Below are 14655 nucleotides of genomic sequence, written 5' to 3'. Positions count from 1 at the left end.
CCAATAAATAGTCTTGGAGGAGTTTTCTTTACATGGTTTTTCGAGAAGAAATTGAAGTTTAAAGGGCCATAACTCCCTAAGGAGTGGATGTAATAAAGAAACTAACAAGAAATATGCAAGACAGACAGAGAAACACAGCAATCAGTATTTAAAAGTAGGGGTCACAGAGAGATGGAAACCGCCAAAAAGACTCCAACTTCCATAAAATCAAATAGAACAAGTTATGCATTTGTACAAGATTCTAGTGTACTGTTGTTATATACATGTTCTTTGATTATTTGATTATTTTGACAAGAACCCCCCGATCCCGACTCACCTTTACAGGTTTAGTCCTCTTACAGTCACAGCCTCCGGTAGGTTGGTCTACTGTATCCCAGCTACTGTCAGGTTCCTGTGGGGGGTCAGTCAATCTCTTGGCATATTCCTACATAGAATCACATACATATATAATTAGTCAAGCCATGAATAAATAGGAAGCTGGGATACAGTTATTCTCAATCACTTCTGCTTCAAGCAATATTTGTTTTTTGTGATAACTTGCTAGGACAGTTGATCATAAACTTATACATTATATGAGCATTTATTCAAGCATATTTAGAATTGTAAGCAACAAGCCAACTAATTTTCTCCTGCTCCCATATAAAAAGTTGAGCAATGAGGCATAACTCCCATGAAAATAGTCAAAATCAAAATCAAATTGAAATTTCAAAATAACTTATGATATCAAACATTTGTCACCCTTCTAATATGTAACACTCTTTCTGATTGGATATCTTGCCGGGGTCTATATTTCTATTGACCCCGCTCTGCCGGGGTCTATAAAAGCATTTGCGAGGGGAGATAGCTCAAACTAGAATATCTCTTCATAACAACAAAGATGGCGTCCAACTCACACAAGCGTTCAAGTTGTGCCAATCATTCACAGGATAAAATAGCCTACTAAATTGAAAGCAAAGTCAAAGAAACAGGCAATGAGGGGGCCGGCCACAAGGGTGCTAATTACAAAGATGGTTACATTGTATGCATTGTCCGAAATATTGCCGAAAAGGTGTCTGGAAAGCCGGTAAGGGCTATTTTGGTAGCAGTCAAGTATAACTCAAACTCACAAAGTGACTTAAAACTTTGCAGAAAAAAAGGAATAAAAGATTGTCAGGGTGGTGAATTCATTATCTCTGGGTTAGGAGGGTCTACTGGCTCATAGACCCCTTTGGTTTTTATAGACCCCTCGCCTTCGGCTTAGGGTCTATAAAAACCAGACGGGGTCTATGAGCCTGTAGACCCCTCCTAACCCAGAGATAACTAATAGTGTACCAAGTTTCATAAATTTTGGTCTTGAAGGAAAGTAGCATTGCTATGGACAAAACGTTAAAATGGATACCAAGGAAGGGACATAACTCTTAATAAAATTGGCAAAAAATCAAATGTAAATCCAACCCACACTGCTATGTGGGGGAAATAATTAAACAGACAATTGTGTAACATTTATTTCCATTTTGTTTAGAGAAATTTCCGCCATTATATAAGAGTTATCGGAGTTTAAAAACCTTTCATCGTTGGATGGATAGACAGACTGATACTGACAAACAATGTTTCAGCCTGCCATGACGCACCTTAAGTGAAACATACTCACCTGGAAAACTTTAGCATGATAACAAAATATATCTTTTGGCAAAATAGTTTCCCTCACAAATTTTCTTGCATTCATCGATATATTCTTCACCTGAAAGAAGAAATATTTAAATTATTACAAAAGTTTCATATTTCTCATTGTCTGTAGCTGTCTTTGCAATATTTGTTTTTTGTGATAACTTGCTAGGACAGTTGATCATGAACTTAAACGTTATATGAGCATTTATTCAAGCATATTTAGAATTGTAAGCAACAGGCAAACTTATTATCTCCTGCTCCCATATAAAAAGTTGAGCAAAGTGCATAACTCCCATGAAAATAGTCAAAATCAAAATCAAATTGAAATTTCACAATAACTAATATATAATACTAGATATGAGAAAAACTTTGTTTTCCCACAAAACGAAGCATAAAAATAAAGATGTGAAATAAAAAAGGAATGTATACCCATACAGTTATCTCTTCTCATTGTTATAAGGTATCAGTTTTAATTGTTTCAATTTCAATCAATACAGCAAATGACTCATCCCCCCCCCCCCCCCCCCCCCCCCCCCCCCCCCCCCNTCATTCTCTTTCGCCCACTGTATGCGTCTTTCAAGATCACCAAGGTCAAGTTGGAAGGGCACATAGTGCCGCCAGGGTACCAGGTCACGGTAAAAGTGTTCGTAATAATTGGATTCATGCTTCATCACCATGGAGCCCCCAACGAGTAGGTAGGGCAGTCTGTACGCTGCCACAGTACCGTCGATGTTGATCTGGAACTTGTACTGTTATAAAACAAGAAGTAGTGCTGAAGTGTAGGTATTGCAGTAAACATCTGTAATAAGGGACCACCCAAGTGAAGTCTAAAAAAAAGTCTCTAAAAGTAGCTGAATTGTCACTAAATAAAGGTTCCATTGAAAATAAAATCATTATAATTGAACAAATTTAAACTGGACCCGTATTCATGACACCATATTCACGCTCAAGCATGGACTTTGTGCTCAAACTACTTATTTGTAACTCACTTAAATCATGTACAAAAATCAAAAAGTCGAATCTAAACATTGACAACAGTATTTGGCTTTAAGTCTCATCCTTTTTTTCAAATCATTGACAAAATAAGATTTTATAACTTATTCATAAAGGAAATAAAAAATTAGGCTTGAGCACAAAATCCATGCTTAAGCAGTTCATGAATGCAGGCACTGGTCTTTTAAAGCTGGTGGTCTCTAAACACAGGTTCTATTCAATATTCTGTCCAATCTGGATTTTTGCCTAAACAGACCAAAACGTTTGGTTCTGACAATACAACAGGTATAATAAATAAATGATCTCTAATCTGGAATTCTCCGAAATTGACCAAATTATGTGACCCCGTGTATGTCCAGTTCAAACACAATACACAGTATTTTTCATAAAATATCAACATACATGCACTAGTATTGGGCATAGTAATGTATCCTACCGGGTAATAAAATGTAGTCACTAAATTAACACTTAGAGACATAAATACAAATTATATCCGTAATGTAACTTATCTCCATTTCTTTCTTGGAAAGTTAAATGAAAAGTAAGAACACAGCTTATTTGGGACAAATTATTAAGGAACATTTGTACCAATTTGCAGTCAATCAGTGCAGTTGTTCCTGAGAAAAATTGACTATATCTCAGCCAATCAGATGATAGGGCAGCCAGATTGGCATAAAAAGTAACAACACTTGTTTGGAACCTCATAAGGAACATTTCTACCAAGTTTGAAGTCAATCGCTGCAGCCATTCTTGTGAAGAAGTTGAAAATGCTTCTGCCAATCAAGAGCCATGTTGGTCATCTTGGATTTTTGGATCAACAGGAAAAATATCCGAATTGGCCGAGACAACATAATTTATAAGGACCTATTTGTGCCAAGTATTATTTCAACCAGTTAAGTGCTTCTAAAGAAGTAGTCAAAAAACGTAAATTGTTACTGCACATTTGACAATGCATGACAAGTCGCAGAGCATATGATGTGACATATGTAGACATGTGTGAAAAACTCACAAGAGCAATCATGTGAGATAAAATATGAGGTCCAATTATTCTATAACTAGAACTATCATCCAGAGGATAACTAATACCCACTGCAGATGCTTGTAGTTTATACAGCATTTAGTGACCTTGACCTTGGGGTCAATTTACTGAAATGGGAACTTGTTAGAGATATTTTGGTTCTTTACCTATAGACAAAGTATCATCAATATACATGTACATACAAAATTAAAGTCAGTAGAGTGAGTTTTCCATACAAGTTATTATGCATAAAGGACTGTAATTCTCTTAACAAGAAGTACTGCGGGGCAGAACAATATACGCCCGTCGAATGCCATATAGTGTTATATACTTTCTTGCATTGAAATAAGATCTGCATCATTCTAAGAGTGGTTAGCTGAGATGCTATAAAAAAAGTAGAAGAAATCTCTGGACAAAAAATCAAATACTGAAATGAACAAAGCGCAATCAGTTTTGAAAAAATCATTGAATTAAAATTCTTATAAGGGAGACACAACTTCATATCATGATTATAATGTATACCAAGTTTCATAGAAATCCATTGAAAAATGTAGGAAAAGATTGCCGGACAAAAATCAAATACTGAAATAAACAAAGGGCAATAACTTTTGCAAAAATTGATGAATCAAATTTCTTTTAAATGAGACACAACTTCATATCATGATTATAATGTATACCAAGTTTCAAAGAGATCGGTCGAAATATGTAGGAGAAGATTGCAGGACAAACAAAAGTTTACACCGGACAGACGACCCCATACCATAATACTTCCGTCAAGTGAAATATGAAATTAAAATGCTGGTGCACAACTACATAATATACTGATCATTCATATGAAGTTTCAATAAAATCTACCCTCTAGTTAAGATGGAGTTTTCCGGACAAGTTACTGGGGACGACAGACAGACAGAGAGGGTGATTCCGGTATACCCCGGGGGCCCCTCCCAACTACGTTGCAGGGGGTATAATTACCTAAACAAAATACTGTATTTCACCCTTTTTTCAACATCACCCCATTATTTTTCTATGCAGTGACTGACTGATCCAAAAAAGAAACCAAAATTTTCTTCATGACTTGATGCTAGACTTTATTTCAGCAAATATTCAAGCTTATCAGTTATGGGCCACTGAAATGTTTAAGTGGGCATGCCCCCTTTTCATGTTTCTCAGTGTGGAACTCTCCCAGATTAGAGATTACAAAGTTACAGTCATACACATCTACACTATACCTTTTAATAAAACCATTTCATGATGGTACGCAAGTATATACATCATATCATAGTTGAGATGACATGTGTTATGTGTCGTGATTATAGCTATCACAAATATGTCAGCATTCCTTTCACCGCTAAGCACTGCTATTGACTGTTCATTCATGAGTGACTACCTTATGACTGTGTTCACACATGAGCGATCATGTTGAGTGAAACTGTCAACACACACATCAGGTTTCTTATCACTTCTTAATTAAACTGAAAGCTGATGACAATCCAAAATTTAGTATTTACTGACAGACCTAGTTTCAACTTTAATTATCAATTATCAACAACCGTAATATCCCTTCATAAAAATGTTTTACTCTAATAAACCTTTAAAACATAATTTGACAAAGATTGTGGGGATGGCAATTTTCCATCTTACCGTACAAACTGAACTTTAAATTTGACAAGTGCTTTTATTGTTGTTTACTTACCTTAAAAAAATCAAAGAATGGAATGGTTTTGACAAGAGGGCCATATTTATTGTCATCCTTGGGGAAGAAAAACATGTGTGTGAGGGCTGCATCCAGGAGTTTTGGTTTACGACGAGATAATTGGACAAGGTCTAGCCGCTCCTGGCGACTGTCTCGGCCCCTCCAAAATGCCTGATTTGTTTTGTTATCCCAAGCCACACCAGTGTTTCCCTGTACTGAGAAGATATCCAGGGTAACTCTGAAACATGAAGTATGATAAACAGAATGTCCTACTGTGGGGTAGCTCTGTAACATTAAGTATGATAAACAGAATGTCTTACAGTGGGGTAACTCTGTAACATTAAGTATGATAAACAAAATGTCCTACTGTGGGGTAACTCTGTAACATTAAGTATGATAAACAAAATGTCCTACGGTGGGGTAACTCTGTAACATTAAGTATGATAAACAGAATGTCCTACTGTGGGGTAACTCTGTAACATTAAGTACAATTAATTTCACTCACTTCCTTTGGAAATGTGGAATGAGAGAGACCTCCCTCATTGGAGGTTTCAGAGATTAATACATATGTTATGATAAGTTTTGATACATTAAACAGGATAAATAGAACATTATACTGTTACTGTGAAATACTTAACAAGAGGCCCAGAGGGCCTGTATCGCTCACCTGTTTCTTTTGTTACATGAAACTGACATATAGGTAACTTAAGACCAAATTTGGTAACTAGAACACAAGATATTTTAACATCTCTTAAATGGTTATGAAGATATTGTTGTTTGAAATTTTAATTTAAAGCTTTTAACCCACATTGACCTTTGACTCCCGACTTGCACTTAAAGTTGACCTTTGACCTCATTCCTGTAATAACATATTTGACCCCAGTGACCTTGAAAGTTGGTCAAAGTCATTTCAATGAGGAAAATTTATAGCATTCCATCCCAGGTACCTACTGGCCAAATATCATGACCCTAGGTCCTCCAGTTCTTCAGAAGAAGTCGTTCAAAAGAAAAAGTTGACGGATGGACGACAGATGCAGCAGTACGTCATAAGCTCACATGGCCAGGTGAGCTAAAAGTATTACTAATAGAATCTATCGCTACTGGTTGTGTAAGATAGAGAAATCTCAAGCCGAGGACTAAGATTTTTTGTCCAGAACGAGGCTTGCCGATTTCTGGACAAAAAATCTTAGTCCGAGGGTTGAGATTTCTCTATCGTACACAACCAGTAGCGATTGATTATTTTTCTCCCATATCTAACAGTATTTTAATGTGAAATAAAGGTAAACATGGACCCAAAACACATACAGGCAATTTGTTGATGGATTGTTGACGTGACGTCATTGTATTGTTGAAGTGACGTCATGCCATTGTTATGAATAGGGGAATCCCCCCGTCTCAACCCTAGGGCGGAGACAGATAAATCTAGCACCGGCAAAACGGGAGATAAATCTGTCAGGTGTGGGAGAAATGGTTATCCTAAATCAAATATCATATTACTATCGTTAAATACTGAGAAAATATGTTCATTAATTGTTCCGAGTATGAATCAAACCTTCAATCAAATGTATAAAGTATCAACAGCTTCATGATATATAAATCAATGATATTTATGTAATTACTAAAATCATGCAAAACACAAAATATGCATGTTAGGGGATAATATAATTATACACAAAACCACTAAAATATGATTATGTATAATTTTTTGAAAAATATTAAGGTTGAACATATGTCTTGATTAAACTTTATTTATTTTACAACAATAATGAAACAGGATGTTTCCCGGATATCAATCACTCCTGTTGGCCCCGTTGTTAGCGCGCAAGGGGTCTTAATTAATGTGAGAGGAAACCAAAGTACCCATGTGGTCACATCCAATCGGGGAATCAAACTCCGGCCTTGGTGAAAGGTGAGTGCGGTATCCACTGCGCCACCAGATCACACATATGACTTGATATATCAGCCAGTCAAGCTTAGCAAGAGGCCCAGAGGGCCTGTATCGCTCACCTGGATGTCTAAGCAATCATGGCAAATCTGTATTAGATTTTTCATGCCCAGCAATTTAATGTATGGTTATGGGTTTGGGATCTCAACTGTTTCTAAGCTTTGACTCAGAAACTAGGTCCCTAGGGTTGTGACCAGACACCAGGATCAATTCTAATATCATAACTGCATTCGCCTCTTTTTGCCAAGCTTTTCCAAGTTATAAACTGTTTTTGGCCCCATCCCTTAGCCCAGGGGGTCAGCCCCACTATTTGTACAATTTTGAATCCCTGCCTCCCATGAATGCTTTTGATCAAATATAATTGATATCCAGTGCATAGTTTTAGAGGAGAAGTCGTTTGTAGCAATATAGCCACTATTTGGCCCCGCCACTCAGCACCTGGGGGGTCAGCCCAACCATTTGTATAATTTTGAATCCCCAACACCTAGGGATGCTTCCAGTCAAATATGGTTTCCATCACTTAGTTCCAGAGAAGAAGTCGCTTAAAGCAATATAGCCAAATTGCCCCCTTTTGGCCCTGACCCTCAGCTCCTGCGGGGGTCAGCCAAACTATGTGTACAGTTTTGAATCCTCACCACCTAGGGATGCCTCCAGTCAAATTTAGTTAAATTCCAATCAGTGGTTAAGGAGAAGGAAGTCGTTTAAAGAAATTGTTGATGGACGGACGGACGATGGACGGACGCCACAGTATGGCATAAGCTCACAAGCCTTGGTCCTTCGGACCAGGTGAGCTAAAAACTGGATCCTGTACTTTCTCAAAAGAGAGTTTAGAAATCAACCTAACATTACTTTTATTGATTTGGTCAGTTAAAACTTGATGGAGGTATAATTGCAAAATGATATGTTGAGGATAAAAGAACTCCCAGGGTAATTTGATAATTATGTTCCTCACGTTTCTGTGCGAATGGGCTACTGCATCATAAAACATTCATTATGCTATCGTGATGAAAACAATCTGTTATTCGATAATCAAGTCGTTGTCCATTCCGTCTAGACTACACTCTAATCAAACTGGTAACCACAACAAAGCCGAAACATATATATATTGAACAAAGAATGCACACCAGGGTAGCCAAACATGTTAATATAAAACAACATTGATTTTCTTACATGTCAGCGATTATTTACTGTATATAATTATATTTTTGAAAAAAAAAAATATGCTGTTTTACTATATCACTAATATATCTTGATTTTCATGGCTAAAGTGGTTGTATCCCAGTAAACACAATTTTTCTAGAACAAGTGGTCCATCGGTCTTAAATCGCTCAATTTTAATCCCTTTTGATAGCCCTATGAGCATATTATCCCTAATCTTTTATTGTAATCTGCCCCATATTTGGGGAGATGACTTTTAAAGCAAAACAGCCAATTTGACTCCTTTACCTTAAAGCCCTCAATTCCCAAGATAGCTATGACAAACTATGTAAATATGCAATTTATATGAAGATTTTTTTTATTTTTTTTTTAATCTCATTAGATCTATGTTCTCCAAAATGAGACCAGATAATAAAAACCCACATTGTTAATTTCTTTGATAAGAGGTATACCAGATAGATAGCCTGTTTTGTGTGGAAGATTTCCTATACCAGCAATCATCCCATTGGTTTCATGATTCTATTTTTTTTACACAGACATTCACTTTATGTTTTCATTTATGGTCCGTGACACAATAGAAACCCAGTGACATACATTCGGCTATCGTCTGAACCATTTTTAGTTTTCTGGATCGGTAAAAGTTTTTTAATAAACATTTTATTTCTATGCTGTTTACTGATGTGAAAGAAATGGCGTGAATGCCATCTTGGCCCATAAATACAGGTGGGTGTGGGACTTCAATGAGCAACAAGACATTATACATAATGTATTATTCAACGTGTTGCAGTTTTTTTGTTCCCTTTGTCAAGCTATGACTGAGCAGAACATTTTGTATTGTTAACATGTACAATGATGTGATGAAATTGTAAACTTTATTTCTTGCCTCTTCAAGTTAATTGTCAAAATCTATTTTGACCATACCCTATATTCTTCTGTAACATAAAATAACCCTGGCGTTTCCATCATAAACATAGAATGGTTATGATAAACCTGCGATCAAACTGACCTTGACATCATTTCCAAAGTGGCCTCAGTGATGTCATAGGTGGGTAGGACTATGTCGCGGGAGTCTGAGGATCCACACCAGGACAAAAGAGGGATGGGCGAGTCACTGACTGCCTTCTTCTCCAGCGGCCAATCTCCAAGGTTCACAAAGAACTCCATATCGGGTAGATGCACCTGCATAACACAAACTTGTCAAGATTTTTTTTTGTGATTAAAGTCAAAGAATGGCCAAAAACTTTAAGTGTGTGGAAGAGACATACATCAAAGTGTCAGACACCTCTATCTCATACTCACCTGTATATCTACATACATGTTTTACTAGAACACTAAATAATTTTGACAAAATAAAGTCAGACCCTCTTTTTTCAAGACATACAAGAGACAAAGACTAACTATACATTATGAAAACATGTCTTAAATATTAAAAAATACAACAACGATTGTTTCACATCATATTATTATTATGTGAAGTCATATATGAGATGCTATTTTTATCTTTCTGTCCTCACTGCATGTATGTGTCACGATCAAAATACAAAGTGATCATGACATATTCAAGTTTAGGATATTTCAACAGTAACAAGCTTTCTGTTTAAAGCCATTCCGGTTAAATCGTAGTGGACTAGAACTGAGGTTGAACATACCGCCAGCACCGTCTAATTTTATATAAAACCATCCTTTTTCCTTACTTTTCACCCACCTTCTCCCATTAAAAGCTGTTAAACAAGGGAGATAATTACATCATCGATTACAGGTAAAATGTGCCAGGTAGCCTTAACACAATTTTTTGTCTACATTATTTATTTACAGGGTTCATTCAGGAATTTTCACCATGAAATTCAAGACTTTTCTAGGGCCTTTTTGAGTCCTTTGTAGTAAAATAAAGCCTTAAATCTCACATCATTTGGAAAATGTTGGGAGTCATCTTACAAACACTAAACAACACTAAACACTAAACAACACTAAAGTCTAACACTTGTCAGCGTACAGAATATTTACTCCAAACAAATATTTCATTCACCTGACAATTCTGAATTTATTTCTATAAAGGATAGCAACACAAAACAACCAAAATTAATCTACAATCATGGTTTAATTATCATTTTGTCACAATTAAAGCTACTTTCAAGGCATTTTTGTTCAATTCAGGGGCTTTTTAGAGCCTTTTCGTCAATTTCAGGGCTTTTCAAGTGTAAGCCTTATTTTACGGGCTTCCTTAAAACCTGTACAACTCTTCATTCACTGAAAGGGGGAGAGAAATCCAAAAGTTTTATTTTTATTAAAGACACTGGTGAAGTATTGTGGACTAGATATGATAAAATAATGCTATATTGATGGAAGTATTGAGCCCTCGGTCAGACAGCTGTCTGTATTTAAGTTATAATAAAACATCTGTTACCCTCCAACTAAGTTAACCATTGTATCATTAATCAATTCTTTCTTTCAAAAAAATAAATAGGAAGCAATATTAATGCCACATATTATAGCTCTTCAAATGAACTTAGCACAAAAGAATTAACCCATTCATAATTTCATAATGAACTATTCCAACCTTTGAATCAGAAGAGTTCAAATGTGTCTCTAGGGGTGAACAAGTTAATTGTGAAAATAAGAGGATGAGCACATTCACACTATAAACATATGCTATTTCAAGACCTCGGATGGACATGTGTGGTATCAATTGGCTTTATAATAGGTCTACGTTTGCTCTTTAATTGTATGTCGATAAAAGTATGGTGTCACGTTTATCCTTGATTCATTGGTAACCAAGTGTCCTAACTCTAATACAGTGGGGTACAGAACCAAATTTGAGTACCAGACACTCCACCAACCCCTAATACCCTTATGCAACACTTGTTAATTGTACATGTAGGTGAGGAAGTGTACGAGATATACCCCTGACAAAGTGAAACATGGACTGGCTGATGTAGAGATACACCCCTGCCAAAGTGAAACATGGACTGGCTGATGTAGAGATATACCCCCGACAAAGGGAAACATGGACTGGCTGATGTAGAGATACCCCCCTGCCAAAGTGAAACATGGACTGGCTGATGTAGGGATATATCCCTGACAAAGTGAAACAAGGACTGGCTGATGTAGAGATATACCCCTGACAAAGTGAAACATGGACTGGCTATTGTAGAGATATACCCCTGACAAAGTGAAACATGGACTGGCTGATGGAGAGATATACCCCTGACAAAGTGAAACAAGGACTGGCTGATATAGAGATATACCCCTGACAAAGTGAAACATGGGCTGGCTATTGTAGAGATATACCCCTGACAAAGTGAAACCTGGACTGGCTATTGTAGAGATATACCCCTGACAAAGTGAAACAAGGACTGGCTGCTGTAGAGATATACCCCTGACAAAGTGAAACCTGGACTGGCTATTGTAGAGATATACCCCTGACAAAGTGAAACAAGGACTGGCTGATATAGAGGTATACCCCTGACAAAGTGAAACATGGACTGGCTGGCTGATGTAGAGATATACCCCTGACAAAGTGAAACAAGGACTGGCTGATATAGAGGTATACCCCTGACAAAGTGAAACATGGACTGGCTATTGTAGCGATATACCCCTGACAAAGTGAAACATGGACTGGCTGGCTGATGTAGAGATATACCCCTGACAAAGGGAAACAAGGACTGGCTGATGTAGAGATATACACCTGACAAAGTGAAACATGGACTGGCTATTGTAGAGATACACCCCTGACAAAGTGAAACATGGACTGGCTGATGGAGAGATATACCCCTGACAAAGTGAAACAAGGACTGGCTGCTGTAGAGATATACCCCTGACAAAGTGAAACCTGGACTGGCTATTGTAGAGATATACCCCTGACAAAGTGAAACCTGGACTGGCTATTGTAGAGATATACCCCTGACAAAGTGAAACATGGACTGGCTGGCTGATGTAGAGATATACCCCTGACAAAGTGAAACATGGACTGGCTGAAGTACGGGACAGATTGTAAACCTAGTCATATCACATTTTCATAACACCTTGTCTGATGGATGATACTGGTCACATGACGAGGCAATAAAACATGTCACCCTCACACACTCAAGTTCCCCAATCATATTTCCCTTATTCGGAGCCTCTCTAGAAAAATCTGCAAGAGCCATTACAACCTGGTTCCGAATGACAAAGTGGACGACAACAACGGCACATCAACCTGACCGTTTCTACTATTGTGTTATTGTTTTTGTTTGTTCAGCATAATAAAATTTGTACTGCCTTTGCTGTAGGGAAACACAGTTCTTTGTTTCTCCGAGGTTAATCATGTTTCTCGAGGGCATCCCAACAGTAACGGCAATAAATGTATAATGTTCCCCTCTAGTACATCTGATTCTACAATTGATAACTTGATTTTGCGGAAAAAAAATTCTTGTTGAATGATTCACTTCTGAAAAGATACCTTTAACAAAAGGAACAAAACCTGACACACAGCCATTGCAAACATACCTTCCTTGTAATAGAACGTATAATGGCATCGCTGAACATCTTGAATCCTACATGTTGTCCGTAAGTCTTCCTGTAGATCTGTTGACATTAGAAGTTTTAATAGCGGTATGTATAAATAATTGCTGATACTGTATAACACGAAATGTTCGTGGATACTTTCCTTCGTGCTTTGAAGCCATTGAGATCGTTTTGTGGTACAAACTTTCGTGGTTATCCTGTATTAACAAACAGTAGACACGTATATCGTTCAAATTCGTTGTATTTAATTTGGTGGTTCAATATCAGCCACGAAAACCACGAATGTTTGTACACAACGAACATTTCATGTTATGTAGAACAATTAATACTGCATGAAACTTAATGAGTGCATTTGCCCATATAAGTGTGATTATTAGGTTGAATACAATATTCCTAAACACTACTATCTGATCACCAGTGACTGACAAAGTCCTGCCTCCTGATTTCTCAAAAATAAAGTTATTAGCTTTATAAAACAAATTGCTATTTTACTTTCTTTAATATAATTAAGCTATTTCATGATATTTTACACACACACAGGTTCATACATTTGTACTTTTGGTAAATGTCCTTTCATGAGATTCATGAGAAAATATTCAAAATTGAATTGCCAGAATAAAAAAAAGTCAAAATTTAACTTTTTGCACAGACTAAAAGTTTAATTCAAATTAAAAATTCTTTTTTCAAAGGTAATGGAAAATCTCGAGAACAAATTACATTTGAATTACATTATAAATGAAGACATGCTTTATTCAATTTAAAATCTACATGTAACAAATATTGGCTGTAAACGACATATTATATACATGCCCACTGGTAACAGAATATAATAATGCAACAGGTTAGACCCAAATTCAAACCCAGAACCTGACTTATAACAATAATTGATCTTTTATAGAAGAAACCATTTTTCATAACGAATTACATATATCTAGGTTAAAACAAGTCACAAATACTATCAACCGGATCGCACTAGGTTAAAACAAGTCACAAATACTATCAACCTGATCGCACTTGCCATAAGTATGTTGAAAATCAAAACAGTCCATCATTAAGTGCTTCATAATGAATGGTAGTATCATTGTGCAAGGACAAAAGGATATGACTAAATAACAAAGGGAGGTAACCTTATTGTCTATGATCCTGTAGTGACTGAGACTGTGCATTCCGGCTTGGCTGAACCTTGAAATGGCCTGCTTTGCTACTTTCTCTGGAGTGATTTTAGGAAAGGGGACAAAATCTTCCTTTATCTGAGTATAGGACTTTCTGCACCCCATGACCTTCAACCACTTGTCCAAACTGGCCACTGGACAGTAGCAGTCTTCGTGGTATACCATACCTGTCAATATATAGATGTTTATGGTAACAAGCTCGCTTGTACGTTTTACTGGAGATCTGTGTTAGAGTTATCTCCCTTAATATTTTTAGGATTATTTCGTAACATATCTGTGTACTTTTATTATAACCATTTATACATAGTCCATATATCAATATTTATCAAAATCATTTCACAGGATTTATAGTGTGGAATTCTTTTTTAAAGGAAATACATCTGTAGTAGTGATATGGACTAATGATCGATTAGAATCTCTGATTATCGATTACAAATTCCATAATCGATATAATCGGTTCATCATTGAAATCAAAGTCTTAAATGTCTTCCATGTAAAGTATGCTTTGAAAGTCGTACATTTTTAT

General features: G+C 36.6%; 1 protein-coding gene across 1 annotated transcript in view; it reads right to left on the bottom strand.

Annotated features, from left to right (window-relative positions):
• The window catches only part of LOC110457470 (KDEL motif-containing protein 1-like), a 45317-nt gene that overhangs the window by 2136 nt on the left and 28526 nt on the right, over window positions 1-14655 (bottom strand). Inside the window, exons 3-9 of the mRNA XM_021508767.1 lie at window positions 14085-14296; window positions 12940-13017; window positions 9461-9633; window positions 5352-5589; window positions 2189-2396; window positions 1631-1722; window positions 317-424 (exon numbers count right to left, since the gene is read on the bottom strand). Coding sequence (XP_021364442.1) covers window positions 317-424; window positions 1631-1722; window positions 2189-2396; window positions 5352-5589; window positions 9461-9633; window positions 12940-13017; window positions 14085-14296 — 1109 coding nt within the window. The remainder of the gene's footprint in view (window positions 1-316; window positions 425-1630; window positions 1723-2188; window positions 2397-5351; window positions 5590-9460; window positions 9634-12939; window positions 13018-14084; window positions 14297-14655) is intronic.

The sequence above is a fragment of the Mizuhopecten yessoensis genome, unplaced genomic scaffold (genome assembly GCF_002113885.1).
Source record: "Mizuhopecten yessoensis strain PY_sf001 unplaced genomic scaffold, ASM211388v2 scaffold9157, whole genome shotgun sequence".
In the NCBI taxonomy this organism is placed as follows: Eukaryota; Metazoa; Mollusca; class Bivalvia; order Pectinida; family Pectinidae; genus Mizuhopecten; species Mizuhopecten yessoensis.
The sequence above is the reverse complement of the archived record's forward strand: the minus strand, read 5'-3'. Positions and strand labels throughout refer to the sequence as shown.